The 21,329-nt window shown below is 39.2% G+C and overlaps 4 protein-coding genes across 5 annotated transcripts; 2 read left to right on the forward strand and 2 right to left on the reverse strand.

The window, feature by feature from the left end:
- Nucleotides 1-125: 125 nt before the first annotated feature.
- Nucleotides 126-6,407, forward strand: LOC114532794 (hephaestin-like protein). The gene is made up of 16 exons (XM_028554385.1): nt 126-371; nt 1,051-1,181; nt 1,287-1,438; nt 1,607-1,757; nt 1,842-2,156; nt 2,426-2,747; nt 2,911-3,097; nt 3,306-3,543; nt 3,634-3,801; nt 3,911-4,114; nt 4,187-4,430; nt 4,603-4,833; nt 4,908-5,127; nt 5,329-5,640; nt 5,899-6,055; nt 6,137-6,407. Exons 1-16 carry the CDS (start codon nt 199-201, stop codon nt 6,244-6,246), a joined length of 3,315 nt encoding a protein of 1,104 aa, XP_028410186.1. The 5' UTR covers nt 126-198; the 3' UTR covers nt 6,247-6,407.
- Nucleotides 6,408-11,520: 5,113 nt separating this feature from the next.
- On the forward strand, nt 11,521-13,431 carry LOC114532780 (ubiquinone biosynthesis protein COQ9-B, mitochondrial-like). The gene is made up of 9 exons (XM_028554367.1): nt 11,521-11,595; nt 11,692-11,764; nt 11,884-12,207; nt 12,278-12,356; nt 12,435-12,539; nt 12,721-12,772; nt 12,849-12,952; nt 13,051-13,104; nt 13,215-13,431. The coding sequence occupies exons 1-9, from the start codon at nt 11,526-11,528 to the stop codon at nt 13,251-13,253; spliced, it is 900 nt and encodes a 299-aa protein (XP_028410168.1). The 5' UTR covers nt 11,521-11,525; the 3' UTR covers nt 13,254-13,431.
- Nucleotides 13,432-13,532: 101 nt separating this feature from the next.
- Nucleotides 13,533-15,350, reverse strand: LOC114532779. The gene has a single exon (XM_028554366.1). The coding sequence runs from the start codon at nt 15,159-15,161 to the stop codon at nt 13,836-13,838; it is 1,326 nt and encodes a 441-aa protein (XP_028410167.1). The 5' UTR covers nt 15,162-15,350; the 3' UTR covers nt 13,533-13,835.
- Nucleotides 15,351-15,732: 382 nt separating this feature from the next.
- On the reverse strand, nt 15,733-21,179 carry LOC114532644 (zinc finger CCCH domain-containing protein 3-like). Of its 2 annotated transcripts, XM_028554193.1 has the most exons (12): nt 21,116-21,179; nt 20,656-20,818; nt 19,063-20,556; nt 18,654-18,733; nt 18,303-18,552; nt 18,061-18,155; nt 17,907-17,979; nt 17,703-17,772; nt 17,237-17,368; nt 16,764-16,974; nt 16,365-16,409; nt 15,733-16,089 (listed from the first exon to the last, which is right to left on the reverse strand). In XM_028554193.1, exons 1-12 carry the CDS (start codon nt 21,165-21,167, stop codon nt 16,037-16,039), a joined length of 2,718 nt encoding a protein of 905 aa, XP_028409994.1. In that variant the 5' UTR covers nt 21,168-21,179; the 3' UTR covers nt 15,733-16,036. The 2 variants fall into 2 exon arrangements, with proteins under 2 accessions (XP_028409994.1, XP_028409993.1); XM_028554192.1 differs by lacking the exons at nt 15,733-16,089; nt 16,365-16,409 and having other exon boundaries at nt 16,419-16,974.
- Between the last annotated feature and the right edge of the window lie 150 nt (nt 21,180-21,329).

Here is a 21,329-nt window from a genome sequence, read left to right on the forward strand (position 1 = left end):
TTAAACACAAAGCGCCTGGGCACGAGGCAAGTATTGTAACACGAGCCATAGTATCGTTCATAGGATTAATAAAAGTATCAGTTTACTTCATCTGTCTCGTACTAAACTTGTTCCCTATAATCGGCTTTAATACATACCGTATGACCAGTGCCCCCTACTGAAGACAAATATTGCACTGATACACACTCAGAAGAATTAATGGCTGTGTGGAGAGTTGATTTTGTCCTCTCTCTCTGTCTTGTGCTTTTCTCTGTGCTAAGACAAGCAACATGTGAAACAGTCGAGTATCACATAGCAGCGGTTGAGATCAAGTGGGACTATGGACCAAGTGGCTATAATCAGATCAATGGAAAAAAACTGGATGAAGACAGGTACCAGTACAAAAATACCATACTCGATTGATATCAGGGTGATTCCGCAGATACCCAATGTGAAATTCTATGATATAATAAGGTTCAGGTGATAAGTGCAGCCGTTCAAGTAGCGCGTAAGGAATGCAAACATGAAGTTGCGCAACATGATGGTGTGTCCACCAGCTTTCTTGGGTATCTCGTGAGAAAGTGCTCTTCTTAACGAGTGACTGTTACAGTGAGACAAATTTCACGAAATAAAGGAAACGCAAACTTAGCTTTTGATTTACTGCATGCGTATTTCTGAAATTCACGGAGATGTTTGAGTCCAAAGTCAATAGTGTATTTGTAGATGTCTCAAAATAATGCAAAACAACGCGCATAGAAACAATTAATGAAGATTTAATGAAACATTAATTAGCCTAACTTATATTCAAACAGATTATTATAAAATAGTTAATAATGCGACTCATAAGTCACTAGACGATAACACCCTGGTTAGACAAACCAACTGAAGTTATATAAGAAGCCAAGATTCATCCACCTCACCGTTCTGTCCCTAGCCTACGTCATAGACCAGGCTACTCTGTCCCCAGACAGTGGGTATGTACAATAGTCAGAGCCCTGGGAGCAAATCTGACACATAGGCGTCCCTATACCAGGGAACTATACTATTTGTATTCGTGGTCTTTTTTAAAAGCGAAGCTAAGATTTTCACGAAAAGAAGCCAAGAAAGAATTGGAAGAATTTACAATAAGATTGTCTACCGCGAATGCGCGGATTCGTCATGCAAAGCAATGAAAAAGCACCCAGATAATCTGGGAATATTAGGTAAGACGCGAGGCCCTTTCAGAGGCCCTTTCTCACCAACAACGTTCAGCATTGTTGAACTTCACATCAACACAGGTAGTCTGAACTGTTTGTGATGTTTTTCAGGACCAATATTCCGCGCTGTAGTTGGAGATGTGCTCAAGATTCATTTCACAAATCGTGCCAATAGAAATTTTTCCGTTCATCCTCATGGCGTGTTCTACCTGAAGGACTCTGAAGGTGCTTTGTATAACGATAATACGGCGGGGAGAAATAAGGTATCTGTCTCGACATCATCGATATCTCTGATGAGTCTGATCATATCATCATCAACTGACAACATTGTCTTTAAAATTCCTCGTTCACATCGTAATCAGAGGATCTGATTCCCTCTCAATACATATGCAGTAAGCATTGAAGACAAAGTGATTATTTTCTTTTCTCAGGAAGATGACGGTGTACCTCCAAATGGTAAACACACTTACACTTGGGAGGTGAAACCAGAACATGGCCCTACAAATAATGATTCAGACTGCCTCACCTGGGCTTATCATTCTCATGTCAATCCAAGAAATGACGTTAATACTGGACTCGTAGGTTCGTACTTCTGGGAAAATATTTAAAAGCTATCTGACGACAGTGATTGGTCACGTCATGACATCTATTTTACATCATTTCCAGGTGCAATGATCATTTGCAAAAAGGGCACGTTCATAAACGGGAAACATAAAGATATCGACAAGGACTTCGTGCTTCTGTTTACAGTTATGGATGAAAACCGAAGTTGGTTATTGAAGAAGAACATCAAGGAATATTGTGGACCGAATTTTACCATCCCGCAGGATGAAGAGGAGTTTAAGGAATTCAGAGACGGCAACAACATTCACATGATCAATGGTTATATCTTTGGAAATGTTCCTGATCTTAAGATGTGCGTTGGTGATGTCGTTGATTGGCACCTGTTTGGTATGGGAAGTGAAACTGATCTACATTCTGGTGGGTAATTGTCTACATAATGTTGTGGCTAGACCATAGGGCTGGACCTCAAGGACGTAACGGGTGTGAGGAAGTGTTAATCTTAATCTTAGGAGATGTTTGTTTAGTGCATGTGCTTTTCAAATGTATTATATATATCAACTACCCAAGGTTTGAAACTTCTAAGTTTTGAATGGATCTACTTGGTCCCCCACCCAGGGCACGCACTAATTTACACCTATTGTCTCATTTCCGTCACGAGCGTAAAGTTACGTTTCTTTTCCTTGTAGTTACGTTTCACGGTCACACAGTGAGAGTTGACGGTCATCGCTCGGTCAAAGACGCCGTGTTTCCCGCCAGATCATCGACCGCTCACATGACCGCATGGAATCCCGGGAAATGGCTGCTACGCTGCCTCGTCAATAAGCACTACATCTCCGGCATGACCGCATTATTCGACGTCGACTGGTGCCCAGGGAAGGCCGTACCTGCAGTTGAGCCCGCACGAGGCAAAACACGAGAATACTTCATCACAGCCGAGGAGACACTTTGGGATTACGCTCCTTCGGGAATGGATAAATTTAACGGAGGAAACCTTGCAAGCAAGGATAGGTAAGACCGCACTTTGTCACATTGCTGTTGATGGTCCCAGACTTGAAATAAAGTTGAACTGGGAATTGCGTACATATTGAGACAAAAATGTTTAGACAAAACCACGGCGAAACTCTGCTTTCCCAAGATCTATTTAATTGTTTCCAATTCTCAATCATTTTAGTAAAGGTCATGAGTTCTTTGTAAAGTCCAACGACTCCATCGGTGGACAGTATTGGAAGGCACTGTACTTCGAGTACACGGATGAAAGTTTCACAACAAAGAAACCAAAACATGAACATTTAGGTTTTCTCGGACCCGTCATCCGAGCTGAGGTCGGGGATACCATCAAAGTTACATTTAGAAACAAGGTAGTTCTCATTATAAAGATTATCATAGTACTGTAGTTCATGTGTGAACAAATTGATTACATCAGAGACATGTTGAAAAAGTGCTTAACGCCTTTACCGTTTGTCTCAGGATCATTGGGAAACAAGTTGTTGTAGAAGACGTGGGGATATAAGCTCATATAACAAGTATTTTGAAATGCATTTACTCTTGACTTCTTTATGTACGTAGGCATCGCGTAACTTCAGTATTCATGCCCAAGGCGTGTTTTACAACAAGTCTAACGAAGGTTTGCCCTACCAAGATGGAACAAACGGTTCATCCAAGAGAGATGACATGGTGGAACCAAACATCACCGTGCTGTACACGTGGACAATACCTGATCATCTTGGGCCAACAGAGCAAGATCCTGATTGTCTTACGTCGGTGTATACCTCCTCTGTTGATCCCGTGCGTGATGTGTACTCTGGTGAGTGGAGAGATCTTTTAAATAAAACTATCCAAGATAACTTTAAAGAATGTTAATTTACTCCCCCCGTGATTCACTCGTTCGCTCTAGGTTTAGTTGGGCCGCTATTGATTTGCAAGAAAGGAACGTTAGACGCAGGTGGAAAACAGAAAAACTTTGAGAAGGAGTTTATAGTATATTTTACTGTGACAAACGAGAATAAAGCCTGGTATATCAAACGAAATGCACAGAAGTTTGCTGGAAGTTCGTATGAATACGGTAAGTTCAGACTTCAGACAGTGGTGGAAAGTGAAAACTCTTAAGATCCTTTCTCACAAAATATTGAAGCTGTTGCTGTTAAAAAGTTTTCGACGTATATTTTGTTTAGATGATGATAAAGAAGGCAATCTGATGCATGGAATTAATGGATACCTCTACGCAAATCTTCCTGGTCTTGACATGTGTTTGAACAAGAAGATCTCCTGGCATATTATCGGCCTGGGAGACGAGGTTGATATACATGGGGTGAATTTTCATGGACAGACATTCGAGATGAACAGTAATCGGAAGGATACCGTTTACCTAATTCCAGGTGGTTTTATTGTTACAGACTTTGACGTTGTGTGAATTGTGCCAAGTCATTTATCTCGTAAGTTCACTTTAGGTTCGTACCAAACCATCTCCATGCAACCTGATAATCCTGGGGAATGGGCGCTAGTATGTCGAACCAACGATCATTTTGATGCAGGAATGGTGGCGAAGTTTCGAGTGAATGGTTGTAACTCTGAAGTGCCTGATATTGCTGTAACCAACACGAAGACATACTACATCGCCGCGGTTGAAGAGGTCTGGGACTACGCTCCCACCGCCATGAATAACATACAGGGGACTGAACTGGATAAAGACGAGTAAGTTTCATTCAATTTCAGGAATTACCACATGAGGTACCTCAAGGCTTAGATCTTTTTTAATCCACTCTTTCAACTCAACATTCCTTGTCGTGAGTCTGGTACAAGCATGGTACGCATAGCATTGGCTATATTTTATCAACTCTCATCTTTATGCTTCATCTTATTACAGAGAGGCAAAAGTGTTCGCAAAATCAGGACCAAACCGAATTGGTCGTAAATACAAGAAAGCAATTTACAGACGATACTCGGACAGCAGTTTCACCAAGAGAATGTCTCAGCCGGATCATCTCGGAATACTTGGACCAATGATCAAGGCTGAGGTCGGAGACAGGATTAGAGTTGTTTTCAAGAACATGGCATCGAGGAATTACTCCGTTCACCCGCACGGCGTGTTTTATGAGTAAGTTTTCCGATTACTTCGACTGCTTCAAATGGTGGCTAAATTTACAGGGAATTTCTGTACCTGTTTTTTAGCAAGCAGAACGAGGGAGCTTTATATTTGGACAACACCACTTCTAAGGCCGACGACGCTGTCCCACCTGGTCAGACATACACATACACATGGCGTGTACCTCAGAGGGCTGGGCCAAGCGAGACTGACAACGAGTGTATCACGTGGTCTTACTATTCCCACGTCAACCCGACCAAGGATACCAACACTGGACTCGTTGGTCCGTTGATTATTTGTAGAAAGGTGAGTGATATGCAATATGTCATAAAAGTTAACTTAACTACAGTCAAATACCCCACAACTTGTACAAGGGGAGAGTTCACCGCCAAAAGTTTCTCTCCTCCATTTATACTACGGATTCAGAGAGTAGGACTGGAGCAGCGATAACTCTTAATCAAAATTACCACAATTAATAAAAAATATCATTTTCTGATCTTGGTATAGGGATCTTTAGATGGAGACAAGACGAAAGGAGTTGACAGAGAGTTTCCCCTCTTCTTCAGTGTAATTGATGAGAACCAGAGTTGGAATTTGAATGAGAACTTCAAATTTTGTTCGACCGCTAATTGCGGGAATCAAGAAGGCCATTTTGACTTCGTGGAGAGCAACAGCATGAATGCAATCAACGGTCGTATTTATGGAAATTTAAAGGGGTTGGAGATGAAACGAGGGGAGAAAGTTAACTGGTATTTAATGACACTCGGCACCGAGATTGATATGCACAATGTTCACTTTCATGGGCAGACAGTTTTAGCCGTAAGTAAAGGCAGATAAAATGGTTATCAAAGCGAAACAACTTGATACACGTTATTGATTCGTCAAACCTAGTTTGGATTGATAGTTTCTCATCGTTGTCAGTTGTACATTTTTAGGCTTGCCAATTGATATGCTTAATAAATTTAAGTTTCTAAAGTATCTTATGTAGCACCCCTTATTTACCTCCCTAAGTTAAACAAAGGTGTATTGATAGCGGAACAATATTCTAAGTGGTAATATTTCATCTGTTGCTTTCAGAGAACAGTTGCTGACCATCGCGAGGATGTTGTTGATCTTTTTCCTGGTGTGTTCATGACCGTCAAAATGGTACCAGATAGTACTGGCAGATGGTTATTACATTGTCACGTGAATGATCACATGGCACACGGGATGGAAGCCCTTTATGACGTCACAGGTATGATGGCGAATTTTTCAATTGCCTGCATGTTTGGAAGGGAACTTGACGTGATAACAAATTTTGGTCTTGTATTTCTAGGCGAAGAAGACACCTCAACTCGAAAACCTCAACCAACCAGTTTGGCTGGTTACATCATGCCAAATATCGTTGTTTTTGTGCTGGGATTTCTTAGTTTGATTATAACCTAATTCATGCATTCATCTTGTAACAGACTACGTTACCATGTTAGAGATCATTCACAGAACACAACTCGTAGTGACGCAATAGATAAATCGCATGCCATAGATAAATTGACTGTCAATTAAAAACATGGAATCAACTCTTATTTACTTTTTCAAAAATATTATTTTCCAGGAATTTGTCTTCATTTTAATGTTCTTTACAGCTTAACAGGCCCTGACGTAGAAACTTTAATCTTTATAGATTACATAAATGCAGAACACTTTATAGATTACATAAACACATGCAGAAACGAAATACACAATGCAATGGCTCAGAGAATAGTGCAAGGCAAAGAGAATACACTCAATACCGAACACTCTTCCACTCATCACAGCCTAATTAATAGTTATTTAATCCTCAATGACACAGCTTTTCAGCAATAAGAGACATGCAGCCAGTAGTTCACGGCAAACAGGCCCAATTACCTAATCATTCCACACGTACTTGTCTCCTCATGTTCAGTACCGTACTTAGAAGCTTAATTGGATGGAGGGGGCAAATATTCATGAATATAGAATTTTTGTTCCCCCCCCCCCCCCCATCAAGCTTTAGGTACAGCCCTGCTCGTGTTTTCAGTTGTCTTACGACAGTGTTCTGGGAATCGAACCCAGAAGCCAAACACATGCGTTTTTAACAGTTCATGTAAAAATACTAATAATAGGATTTCGCGATTTTGTTTTGGTTTGGCCCCAGACATGGACACTGTTTTTAAAGCCAAACGAAAAGGAGGGAAACCGGAGTGCCCGGAGAAAAACCCTCCAAAGGTAACCTGAATTTCAGGTTACCCGACCGGCGGTCCGAATTTGGTATTTTCATTAGAAATTGTCCGCAATGGAGACAAGTACATAACAGTTTACATTTTATCAATTGTTCACCGTTTGAGTTCCGCTCATTCGATCCGAGTCCCTGATGGTGATCTAACGTGCGCGGCGCGCATATCGTTCTTTGCAAGCGGTTAGACATTAGACTGCGCTTTGTCCGACAGTGGCAACAAAAATTATTTCAGTCATTCAAATTATTTCGTTCATGCAGTTTTGGAAATTTGGAAATTTGCATGCTTTTTCATCTCAAACCGATGTAGACAACAACACTCTTCTATTAAGACATGCACATCATGCACTGTTTTTATTTCTTTTTTATACGTTCTGGATTTGGGTTGACTGGGAATGGAGGAAATAAACGTAATCGGGATAAACATGCAACTTAATTAATATCTGGTATAATATAGTAATCAATAATGTACTTTACCTTTCGTACCGTATAATTACCTTTGATATAAACAATGTACTGAATTTCACTTGCTTCTTTGCTGCATTCCAACTAGGTTCTTCTTTATCATCATCTCGACGGTGGTGCGTGCAAGGAATCAAAAACATAGTAAGTGTGTCAAAATACAAAGGGGGATTTCTTTGAAAGGTGAGCTTTTCAGGCAAGAGGGTACTTTACAATATTATCCCACAGTTTAACAGTTTACCCCCAGATATCCCACATCATACAAGTCCAAAGGGTAAGCTTTTTAAGCAAGAGGTACTATACAATATTATCCCACTGTCAAAAAGTATACCCCCCAACATGCAAGTCCTGTTATCATGCAATGCAATGTAATGTATCATGTAATATAGGAACTATATTTTCATTCTTATACAAACTGCATCAAGTTAGTCAAAATGATTAGATTACGTTTATTTCCTTCATGCTCGAGGTTAACCGGATTTCTTAAACTGCAATCCGAAAAATTATTACCAAAAAGGGAAACAGAAGAGTGCTGGTGTCTTAACATCAAATATTCATTTTTTTTTTCATTTCAAACTTCAATAATTTCATGCAAAAGTATAATTTTTGATGCCACTGACGGACTGTTCTTCGAAGCGGTCGCATTTTATAACAAGCTGAACAGAGAACTTATATGATCATATAAGTACTCGCGATTTCCTTCGTATTAATCTAAAATTAGGCCAATACGAATTCGATGATATTTTTTTTCGCTGCGAGCGCGTCGCGCATGCTAATTGGATTTTTCTACTTTCATTTCAACGCTTTAAAACCATCATGCATTTTCCCCAGCCGCAAAAGTGGTCTCATACGAAGGATCGATATTTAATCATGGCACTTTTTAATAACTTTTCACAGTTCTTCAACTCTTGAGCAAGGACTTATTACAGTTAAGTGGATAAAATTTTCAGGGTCGTCTATACACATGCATATTTTTCTCCGATAAACTGAAAACAAGAGTTGCTTGACAGACTTTTGGTATTTTACTATGTTTTTCAAAATAAAATGAAAGTTTTTTGTATAAGACCACTTTAAGTCGTTAATATTCACACGCAAGTGACAAAAACGAGGAAGATTTCATCGAGAGACCTGTGAGAAAGAGCTGTGAGAATTTTTCTGTTATCATGCATTGTCGAAAAGGGTGAAATGTCACTTGATGTGTGAATATACTTGGTTAGACCACCATCAGGAATTCATCCCGGAATAATCATGCACAAACAACCATGCACAAACAACCATGCACAAACAACCATGCACAAACAACCATGCACAAACAATCATGCACAAACAACCATGCATTACTCTAAATAGTATACCTATAGTATGTACCTCAACCAGCTTCTACTTGTACACCCGTCGGCGTCGTCTATCATCTGATCCTGCGACGATCGGCGATCTTTCATCATCTGACCAGCGACGATCGGCGATCCTTCATCATCTGATCCTGCGACGACCGGCGATCCTTCATCATGTGATCCTGCGACGATCCCACATCCTTAACGTAGATACGAAAATATTATTTTTTTTTCCAAGAGAGATATTTCACTATGCATAAAGCACTTAGAATAAAAAGATCACTTATAGACCTTCGACATCTTCTACGTCACTCGTCCAAGGCCTTCGCATTGCGCACGCAAATACAAATTGTCATGCACGTTTTGTAGGAAATGTTTATCGTTTTCTTCATGCTCCTGAGAAAATTAAAACACTCCACTATTATCTCCTTCAAGAAATACAATCCAGTTCTCATGCATTTTTATGTTTTAGAGGCTCCGTGAGCGATATTTTTGTTCAAGATGGAGAAAATACAAGTGATGGGGCCCCAAATCACTTGTATTTACTCCGCATGCGCTTGATACGACCAGACCCATGCAAAAACCGCAATCCGAAAAGTTGAAAATCAAGGAGGTAAACAGAAGAGTGTTCAGCATATCTCAGTAAAAAAAGCCAAATCCCATGCAATTTTACTCATGCATATTTTCACCGAAATCGAATTGAGTTTTGTATTTGCGTGCATAAATGTCGCCCAAGGCAGCTCCAATTAACATTTCTGGACTCCGACGATTCTTTCAATCTAAAAAAAAGAAAACCTCGGTAAAACAAACAAATTCACCGCCGTATAAAGCCTAATAAAGTGACTTGCTTGCATGCAAATGCCGGAAAATCAGTATCAGATAAGGCTGGTACTTTGTATGTTGAAAACAGGCTTGGAACATTAATCTACAGTGGATGGGCTGAAGTTACTCAGCACAAGTGAAGTTATTCCATAAGGACATACAGGTATAGATACTTAATATATAGGCAGTCAATTTCAGATTGAATCCGTCTTTCCCCTGTGTAGAACTAACATGAAGCGCCGAAGGACTAGTATTCACCGTGGATACGAAAACCGTGTCAAAACTTGCATTGTGCCAGCCGGGAAAGTCAGTTTTAACCATAAAATCCCGAAAAGTCATCGAGTAAACTATATTCTAGTTTATGTGTTATTTCAAGTCATAAGTTGGAAAATACACATATATTAAAAGAACAATACCTATTATTCGCCGGCAAGCAATAGCTTTGTGTTTCCCGTTTCCCATCCTTCGGCGCCGTAGTTCGCTCTGAAATGAAATAAGAAAGGAAAAACAGAATCAAGTTAACAGTTCACTTGTATTTCACATTTTGAATCGAAATATAGAAGATATACAGTGAAAATCAGCAAGAATATGCCTCCTGTCGCTAATGATTCTGCGGGCTATTCAAATCATCACGACAATGAATGCAATCACAAAGACCAAGCAAGCAAAAGCAAGCAGTTCTCTAAACCAACCATGATCATGTACCTGAGCAAGATCCTTCCAACTTTCCTCTAAGCTCCTTCAAGTGATCCTTTCTTCTTCCTCGAGACTGCCAAGTTTGAGTTTTTTTAAAATTCAACGACCTTTTATTATCTCAAAGAACATTCCAACGGACCATGCGCTTTATGCATCGATGAACTTACGCATCATCAACAATAGTTAATGAGGCATCTCAATTGTTATGAAGCTTTAATCATGAGTTACCAGTGTTTGATCACCAGAGTGACCAGACGTGATGGTATCGTTTAAAAAGTTGAATGGTACAGATCAAGGAAAGCGCTTTATTTCGAGTTATTATAATTATTCCTGTCTTTAGAAATCTATTGTTTTCACAGTCAGTGAACACGAAAATATTAGAATAGCGGGACAAATCGACAGGCTGGCTACGCTACTGTTTATGTACAGGGTTGGTAGATAGCTGCATATTTAAGGCCAAACAACATCACACTACTTTGCCTTTTGTTTTCTTTGTTTTCTTGATAGCACTAATGACAATTTGGCCTCAAATATTTGCATATCTACCAACTCTGTTTATGTACATACTTTGCTTCCTTCATGAAATCTCATTCGTCTTCGCACGGTATAACGCCTATCTTGTCAACAGACTACGTTACCAAGTCAGAGGCATTCACAGAACACAATTCGTCTATGGTGACGCAAGTCAAAATTCACAGAATACAATTTGTCAATACAATAAATACATCGCAAATTAATGTATCAGAAATACAGGGTGAGTCAAAAAAAAAACGGACACCTTTGAAATTCAAATTAGTCGCATAGCGGCTGTAATGTGGCAGAAGTTGCTTAAAATATTTCATAGGTATACGAAGCATATCATATTAATTAACCTAAAGCATAAAGTTTGTTCCCATTGGGAGTTAAAATGCATTCTAAGCTCTGTAAATACAAAAGAACAGTTTTATCAAATTTGTTGATTGTACATGGGTTTTGTCATAAGTTCGCAGCTAATTTGAATTTCAAAGGCTCAGGTTTTTTTGACTCACCATGTAGAGCTAGTGCTCCAGAGTTTGTGTCGGAGTTTGTGTCGGAGTTTGTGTCGGTTCCTGGACTCAAGGGACATTTTATGTAATGTAACTTGAAGTATGAGCACATTTAAAAAATATTCCGAACTCAAAATGGCGACTTTGAGGAGCGTGCGAAGTTTGTTTACGAATTCTCTAAACTCAATGCGCTATGTTGTATTTGGTGAGTGCTACAAGAGTTTATTTTAACCCTTGTTATTACGTTGAAAGTCTGCATCATTCTAGTCTTGTCAACTTGTTAATTTCTTGCACTGTCTAGGTTCACAGGGAATGAGATGGTGTCATCACAAAAATAATGGTAGTGATGGTGATGATGTGATATCTGGAACAAAGTTTGTGTTTATATATTTGTCTACAAAAGCTCTTTATTTAATGAAAATTTGAATTTAGTCCACATATCAGCCCGTCCAAGTCCTTCTAAATCAAATTACAAATCTGTTTTCCTCCAAAGTGACCATTCAAAAATGAAGGACGAGAAGGAGAATGAAGATATGAATGATTACACATCTGATGAGGATTCTGACGAAGGGCTTGATGATGAGAGCATTCGCGAGCGAATCTTGACCGCTGCCCTGCAATTTGTCCCTGAATATGGTTGGACCAGTCAGGCCATAGCTGAAGGTGCAAAGATTGAGGGATTCTCTGGCATGGCTGAGGGAATGTTCCAGCGAGAAGGTGGAGATCTAGTGTTGCATTTCATAAATACGTGCAATCTTGATCTTGGCGACTATCTCCTTGGCCACTCTAGGACGGAGGAAGAAAACAAAAAACACATGTAAGAAAAAAGTGAGCTAAGAAAATCATATTGTTTGAAAAGAGTAATTCAGTTCAATATTTTAATTCAGTGGTCAAAGTGACTTTATCAAAAATGCTGTTGAGGTTCGTCTCAGAATGATAATACCGTACATCGACACATGGCCTCAGGTAAGCAAAAAATGTTCATCTTCTTACGGATATTTGGGGGTTTTTTGTTACCTAATGTGCTGATCCACACTTGTATAGGCAATGTCTTTAATGGCCTACCCATCAAACGCTGTTGATGCCTTGCAAAGTGTTGCAAACATGACAGATGATATCTGGTATCATGCAAATGACACTTCAACAGATGTGAGTATGTTGTAACTGGCTTTTCTGAACATGGCTTTATTGTTTTAATTACCACCCTTTGTTTTGCACTTCTCTGCATCAGCAAATATTTGTTGTCTGTTTGATCACAGAAATGAAGGTTTGGTTGGTGGTATTTTATTGTAATACAACATTGTAACCTTCCTGATTTTATAATCCATAGATAAACTGGTATACAAAAAGGACATCATTGGCTGCTATCTATGGTGTAACAGGTTTGTTTCATTATTTGGCCCTTTAATTAGGATGATCATTCAATTTTGGAAAACTCAGCATTTGTTATATTTGTAGAATTGTACATGTTGCAAGACAGATCTGAAGATTTTCAGGACACTTGGATGTTTTTAGATCGTAGATTTCAGGACATCAAAACCACTATCAATATGAGGCAAAATGTGAGTTGGGGAAAGTTCAAATTTATGTCTTGAACAGTTGCATTAGAGTTTTGACTTGCTTGAATTTGGCTCATGTGAAAATTTAAACATAATTTCAGTGCATCAAAGCTGGCGAGGATGTTGGAAATCTTGCATGCTCTGCATTGACTCTGGTAGGAAAAAATAAACAATTTTTTTAGATTATTATGTACAAGGCCTGCTAAGATGATTGTGTTACAGTACAGTGTTGATATTAAATGATATAAATGTTGATATTTTAAAGGTCCGAAATATCACTGGATTCAATAAATGGAATCGTTAAGGTAACATTGCTTGTATCATCACTTTTGAAGAAACATGTTGGGAGTTGTGTTTCCCTCAAGCTAATTTTTTGCTGATGAAATTTTCAAGTTCTCTTAAAAGTACATTTAAATTGGTGGTCATATTTAGCTAATTGGTGTCATTGTGCATAAGAATTGTTGTCATTGGTAAGAACTGGTCCTATAATAGACACTGATACTAGATGAAAGTTCTATAATTAATTAGTATGCACCTCTATAGAAACTCAGGCAAGGTGTGTGTAGGAATACCCCATGTGGTATTGAAAATGAAAAAGCAAATATATTCATTTTTATTTATTATAAAGAGGGTGTCTAGTACTATCTAAGACTTTTCATAAGACTTGTATTTTGTGTAACAATTCATTAGGTCTAAATGCTTTTTATATTTCAGTGTTAGTATGCAATTACCCAGCCAGCCAGGTAGCCAATTAGATCAATCTTACTACAGTTGTTAATTTTAGTTGACTGTTTCTTCCATTCTACATTTTCTATTTACATTTATCACACAGCTTAAATTGCACTCGTCACACAACATTTATAAACACAAAGTTTTGCAACACAAGTTATTCATCATTTGGCTGTGCATCAAAGTGGTTCTTTCGAAGGTATCGTTTCATTATTCCAGGTAATGGCATTTCGCTAATATTCTCCAGGGTAAAATGCTGACGGATAACAAATCTGCACAGATGTTGCAAAGTACATACATATTCAAACCGAGAAATAGGTTTTGTTAGTCGTACTGGAAAGGTTGCCCCATTGCGTGCACGACCTTTGGTATAACAGTACACTCGTTCTTTGGACGTTTCCACACAGTTCTCCACAAGTTCCACGACAGATACAAAACTCCCATTGCTGATGAATGGAGCAGAATAGAAACTGAACTTTCCTTTGCAAAACTCTATTCGAGTATGCAATGTTGTTTGCGCTGATCTGAAACTCAGACTCAGAAGATAACGATTATCATTACTGTCCCTAACGAGGAATGCACCATCGGGTTTCCCATGAAGCTTCACTTCTGCCTCCTTGCTACTTAACGGACCCCAATACCAACCACGTTTGCAGAGATCATTAAGCCCTTTAAGGAATTGATAGTTGAGGTTCAACTTGGATGGTGAAGGCAGTGATAGTGATCGCAGGTCTGGTTTTTTAACTGGTGCCTTCTGCACGGACTCCTCGTTACTGGAGTCCTCACTAGACGTGTCACATGGTACGGAAACACTGCCTGATGCGGTGGTGGCACCAGGTGGCGGCGCAAGAGGTCTTGACGCAGGAAGAGACATTGATTTACCTTGAAGAAATCGTTCTTTTCTGCTTTTTGCTGAGCTGGTGTTGGTATGTTCTAGACTTCCATTTAAACTGCCCACATAATGCTTAACTGAGCCATTTTGTCTACCAGGGACCTCTGGAACATTCCTAGTAGGCGCAGTGTATCTTGTGTAGTTCCTTTGCGATGAACGGCTATGATTTTTACCCTGTTCCCCGCTCTCAGACCTACCGTTCGCCATATCTCCTGCTTCCCCGCTGATGTTGCGAGCACTGGAATTCGAGAAAGGAACTTCGTAGATATGTTCCTCAAATACATCGTCTTCCTCAAAGCTATCCGGTCGACCGTTTACGTTTTCTTGTCTAGAAGCCATATCGCATGCTTGTTGCCTGCTAAGTCGTCCGCTTTTACGCATTATTTTCTTTTTAAAACGTTTCAGAACCGTATCATGTTGACTCGTCGTGCATGGGGGGTCGTCTCTGCTCGAGTTCACTGCCGTTTGATCGCAAGGTTTTTTGTCGTCTCCTTTGAATCGATAGCGATTTTCAACGTCTCCGTCTTCTCCTTGACCATTTCGTCCTTCGTCGGCAGTATTGGACTCGTCAGAGTCGTCTTTATTTTGCATTTTGATTTTGCTCGATAGTATGACATAAAAGGAACTTTCGCTTGTCGTTTGTTTTTTCTGTTTCCACGAGATTACACCCCGGGGAATAAACCCTATCTACCAGCATTTAAATAAATAACAAACGCCGCTGGGCGCCTATTAGAGTAATCACCAAAAATTCCTCTGAATACGACTTTTTTGAGCTCTGATCACGAAATCGTGGATAATGAATATCGGTGTTTCACTTGTGTTAAGTGGCCTTGGCTCTCCCTGCACGGAATAGCCGGCGTGGAGGAAAAATTTTCACATTCCTGTTCTCTATGCACTAGATAGATACGTGTCATATTTTTTAGGATGTCACAAGGTCACGCGGAACTTGTCAAGAACTTAAAATAGATCTGGCACACCAGGGTATATTGACTGCCCACAAAAAGATAGCTTTTTATACCCTAGGTGTGTTTTTTATCCTTTATAAAATAAAGGAAGCTCAAATAAAATAAAATGAAATTTGATTAGTTTATTAACTGTGCTTTTCAACACGAGCAAAATAAACACTGACACACCGCGTAGAAACTCAATAATATTTATTTCATATAGATTTAATACAATATTTCCATTTCATAATTTAATATATGGGGATATGCCATTGGTGATATGTCGAAATTGTCAACATTCACCTTCGATAGCATATGGGGTGTGTTGGTATGATATATACCAGGTTGGTACAGCAAAATCTGGGTTAAAAACTGGGTCACAGAGACGGGAGCACCTTTTTTGTGAAAATCACTACAATGGTGCCTTTCGGAAAGACACATTCTCGAACGCAGCAGCATTATATAACGATGCCAACGCATCAAGCGTTACGCAGCAAAAAATTCACCGCGTGCTCCAATCATTCATGGTTTGAATTCTTTGCTTGCAAAATTTGGTCGAATTCTTAGAGAAAAATCTAAAAAAAAAACGATAATTATTTCCGTTGTCAAGCAATTTACATATTCTGATAACTCGCCTTCCTGATCGTTGTTATGATAACTAGCATTATGAAAATCGCTGAAAATGAAGGACGCAAAGTTTGTAAGAAACTCGCTTTAGTTTCCGCATTTTTTAGTCTCCCCCGTACACGAGGTTCGTTTGGATGGAAACATTGCAAAAATTTGTTCAGGTTATGAGTTTGGAGACCGTTTATTCAATTACAAAGCAGTCAAAGCTACTGTGGTTTCTTACTTTGTATAGTTTCCTTCTCGTAGTCATCCTCAGATAAAGCACAGCCTATAAGGTCGCAAGAAAATGGGTTTTAAAAGTAACATCAGTGGATGATTCTAGCTATGGACTAAATTTCGATCGAGGCAAGAAAAATGGAATCAGTCTAATCCAATTTGGGTGTTTTACTCATGCTAAGATTGCTCTCGCTAGCTGGGGTGATGGGTTTCATCCTTGGCCCATCAAAATTTAGTCTATAGCTAAAAGCCTATAAAATAACCTATTGTGAAGCCTTGAACATCCCTACACTTTCTAGATTCTATTTCAGAGAGATTTTAGACGAGTTTTGATCTTTGAACTTGGGCAGCCATGCAGAAAAACATAAACATAATTCATTCGGCTGCATGGTGCATATGTACCAACCATCAAGAGGCAGAAAACCATCGCTACTCTTTCGTCGAGTTCGTTTCACGTCACGAACGCCATCTTCTGCGTCACGAGAGCTGGCTTCGTCGAAGTATCGTTTACCCGGTCGTTGCAACTTCCGGCGATGAATCAACTTACACCTGCTTCTGTTTGCACACTGTCCTGTCGTACTGAACTCTTCGCATTCAAGTACGTGCTTCTTTTTACACTGCAGAGCAAAGAATGGAAGATTGGAGAAGCATGCAGTGGATATGATGAAGCTGGAGAATTAGGTGTTACAAGATTTTGGGGTAGATCCGACTGGTTCCCACTTAATTTGCGATCATCTTCATGACCGGATCAGATAGTTCCAGACCAAGCTAATGGCTTCGACACAGCAGAAACTTTCCTACCCATTCCAGTCTTGAAAGTGGGTTCAAAGTCATTTTCTGGTAAAACCCTGAACGGCTGAAATAGACACCAAGATATACCTTGAATCCAAGAGCACAGTAACCTTTGAGAAAGTCTTCGCAAACATCAGCCTGGCGACCAACGTTTACATGAGAGTAGGGACAGTCATCACGATTACACTTGCCTTTGAGAAAATACTGACAGATTGGCATCTGAAGGAACAGAAAAGGAGATGGTGTTAAGATGGTTAGAAGTACCTGGGAAAATATGTTGTGGATGTGTCATTAATTGATGGAGATGATTATCAGTGGTTGGTAGAATAGACATTAGAGATCTATACTCTGGGACAAACGAGAGTTTGGAAAGTAATTTGGCGTGGAAACGAATTAGATTTGGATACGAATTAGATTTAGAACGGATGACAGTATGGATGGGAGAAAACTGAAGATGGAAGAAAATGATCCATAAGAATTCGACAGAAGATAAGCTGAAACGTTGAATTGTGGTAGAGATTGGTCCAGCAAAATACTGGAATGCGATGTTCACCTTTTCCTTGTCAATTTTATGTGAAAACGGACAAGTTCCATTCAGCTGCTGACATTTTCCACGGAGGAACCTTTGCAGAGAGAAGAAGGATTCAAGGCCGTAAGCGCATGAGTAATTGCCTCAGAAATCGTGAAATTGGATCGCGTGCATGTAAACGTGGATTGAAAAGTTGACATTTGATCGCTGGTCTTGGATCATTCTTACCTTGTGCATACTGCGATTTTCGTTGGATCATGAACGTACGGACATTTTCCTTGTTCCTTCTTTGTACATTTTCCTGTCACAAGAAATATTTTGCATGTCGTGCATATGAATCTCTTTGATAATTACCCAAGGCGCGTTAGAGTATTATACTTACCAAATTTATTGAAAAACATGCAATACTCCTCAGATTTAGACTTTTGTTTCTTCACTCTCTTCGCAATGGCTTGAACAGTTCGCTTCAAAATTTTACTGTTAATACATAGGAAAAGACGGAAAAACTTATCATGACACGGTACATATATTCATCTAAAATAGGATATCCGAGAATATCTCTCGGTGTCCAGGAATGTATTCTATTTCCAGGAATGTATTCCATTTCCGGGAATGCAAACTTACTTGGCTTTTCTTGTCTTGTTCTTGTCCACAGAGTTTTGCCTTTTGAAGATCTTCTGAACAGCATTAGTGAACGACGATGGGGCAGTGCTAGGTCTCCGGTAGATATGAAGTGAATTCCTCCGTAGTGAAGTTGGATAACTGCTGGTTTTATCGTATTTTAATGGTACCGTCTTCTTCAAAGTTTTGCCATGGGAACCAATAAGATAAATACTCCCGCCAATTTTCACCTTTCTTTTCAACGGAGTCTTAGCTAAAAATAATAGCGGAAAATTTTTTAGACACGGATAGAGTTGGTACAATTTATCTTGTATTTTTTATCTTGTATTTTTTTAACATGATATTTTACAATACCGTATTTCCTGAGTGAGTATTTGGATTCGAGCCTGGAAATGTGCTGACTTTTAGAGTCATATGCTATATACCTCAGCCTCCTGTTGAATACATAAAAAATTACCAGGTTAAATACCACGAAATTTGATTGGCTCGTTAAGGCGGATTTCCACTTACAGCGAAATCGTTCGCTAGCGAAATATTTGCATATTTTCTTTTGAATTTTAACAGCATAAAAAAATTAGTTCGACTTGACTGTTCTCAATTCAAAAGAAAATATGCAAATATTTCGCTAGCGAACGATTTCGCTGTAAGTGGAAATCCGCCTTAAGTTTGGCGGAGCCAATCAAACTCCGTGTAACATCAGGCTTGTTTGACGTCATTATGAGAAAGGTCTATCGTAGGTGACGAAACAACCGGCTTGACTCACCTCGCCAGAAATCCCTTGTTTTGTGATTTAACTTTGCCTATTGCCCCAGTCCTATAGTGGACACGTCTCGAGCCTAAATAGTCCCCTGCTAACACCTTTCTTCCATCGCTACTCCTCCTTCTCCTTAAAGAAAACCTTGAATTATGAACAAACTTTGGCTTGTCTGACTTCGAAGATGACTGCTCACTTCTTTGAAGCAAACTTGTTTGGGAAGAACTTTTGCTCCACTTCAAATTCGAGCGCCTCAAATGCGGTACAGTTCGCAACGAAGGCATATTTTTTGCATGCCGCGTATGGAGCAAGTCCGCTCTTGAATGGCGATTATTTGCAATGGATATCACTTTTTTTCTCGTGAGAGAAACCGGTTCCGCCTTTCGCCATTTCGATTTTAGAGCAAGGCGCGTTTGAAGTTCATTTCCATGCAAATTTTTAGATCTTGTATTTTTGCCTGCCGGGTCGTTTGTTAGTTGACTCGCACTTTTTCGCCTCCATTTCAACTTCGCTCCTTTGGATACAGCAGAGGACTGCAGGGTGTACGTCCCTAGCCTAGGGTTGGTTGTGGGCAGAGGTCTTCTGTCTAATGAGGTGGAGCCTTTGACAGCAACTTTCCGTGTGTTACCAGAAACTGTTCTCACATTGGATGCATCAGTTGACGACGTTAACTTTGAGCTTGACTTCTGTCTTTTTCGCAAATTCACAACTCTCCTATTTGCGAAAGCAGATGTTGGTACAGTATCTTCATTCATACCAGTCAATGCTTTCGAACTTGTGGTATAAGTTTTTGGCACATTAGCCAGACTGCGTATCGAAGTGTTGGTACTTTTGGTGGCTCTACCTGTTAGCGTTGGGGCAGCTCTATCGCTTTTAGGTAAAACCACAACCCTTTCCTCTGGTGTGGCTGTCAGACATGTAGTTTTTCTTAAAGGCTTAGGTAAGACTATGGTTCTTTCAACTGGTGTTAAAGTTGTCCTTGGATGCGCGCTTGATACGTGCTTCGTCACAGATTGTTCTCTCTTGTTTTCTGTTTTTGATCTCGAAACATTCAATGGCGAATGACTTTCAATCTTTGCCCACTTAAAATTTCCAATTCGTTGTTTAGTTAAAGTAGCACTACTCTGTTGTTTTGAGTAGCCATTAGACGTTCTACCAATCATCTTCAATGGCGTATTAGTGGCAGAGGATGGGCCTGAGGTTTCTGACAGGACATTTTTATCAGGTTTCTTCATTGAAGAAGTTAGTGGAATCAATGGTGGTGCTGATTTTGAAAGAACTGGATTTCTATGTAATCTATATTTTGTAGCAACATGGCTTTTTGGTTGGTTTGTGATGGGTGGTATGTAGCTCAATGAAGTAGTTTTGGAATTAGGTATATGTAAAATCTTGCTATCATTTTTCGATGCTGTTACATTGTGTTTGCTGTTCTGCCTGGTAATTACATATGAGTTTCGAAGTCTATGACTTGATTGAACAGTTTTATTGTTGCTGGACAATTTTCTATTGAAATAAATAAACCGTATCAGTGAGTTAAACATGAATTAATACCACTCGTCACTGTATAAACACAATAATGGAGAGATTAGTTCATATACATACCTATTATCCAATACAATTTGAGCACTTCCAGTATTTTGCTCTTTATGGTTAAACTGCCTGCTTCCAGTCTTCCATCTTGACCAGGTTTTATTTTCTTTAGGATTTGGGATGACAGGGGTTTTATTCTGTTTTCCATTTCCATTCTTGTGGGAATCAATTAAATCTTAAAAAACACAAACGTTTATACGACTATTCCTGAAGAACAAGCCTCTATTAATATACCCTTAGTTTTAGGCATTGCTGTAGTTAAGACTACATTTCTGACAACAAAGACTCTGCCTTTACGGGCTTTACCATTTTCTAAAAAATACCACTATGAGTCTATGACTACGACAACAAATTACTTTTAATAAGCTTTCATTTTACAGATTTAGTGAAATACAGATGAAAAACACAACAATGTAAATAACATGCTTCACACAAAACTGTTTTCAAAACTCACGTAAAAATATTAACTTACTTGAAAGGAAAGCAATTTGTTTACGAAGATTTTCAGCACCATCGTCGGCCATCTTTAATTTTGAATGTTTATATTTTTGTATGACGTCAGAATATATAATTTATCATAAAATCACATGACCAAAAACAGCCAATCAGCTTTTTATATACGATACAACAATGGATCAATCAAAATGACAATTTCCAAAATTGAAGATTGTTCCATTGGAATGGCA

Source organism: Dendronephthya gigantea, unplaced genomic scaffold (genome assembly GCF_004324835.1).
Source record: "Dendronephthya gigantea isolate DGI-Jeju-01 unplaced genomic scaffold, DenGig_1.0 000080F, whole genome shotgun sequence".
In the NCBI taxonomy this organism is placed as follows: domain Eukaryota; kingdom Metazoa; phylum Cnidaria; class Anthozoa; order Malacalcyonacea; family Nephtheidae; genus Dendronephthya; species Dendronephthya gigantea.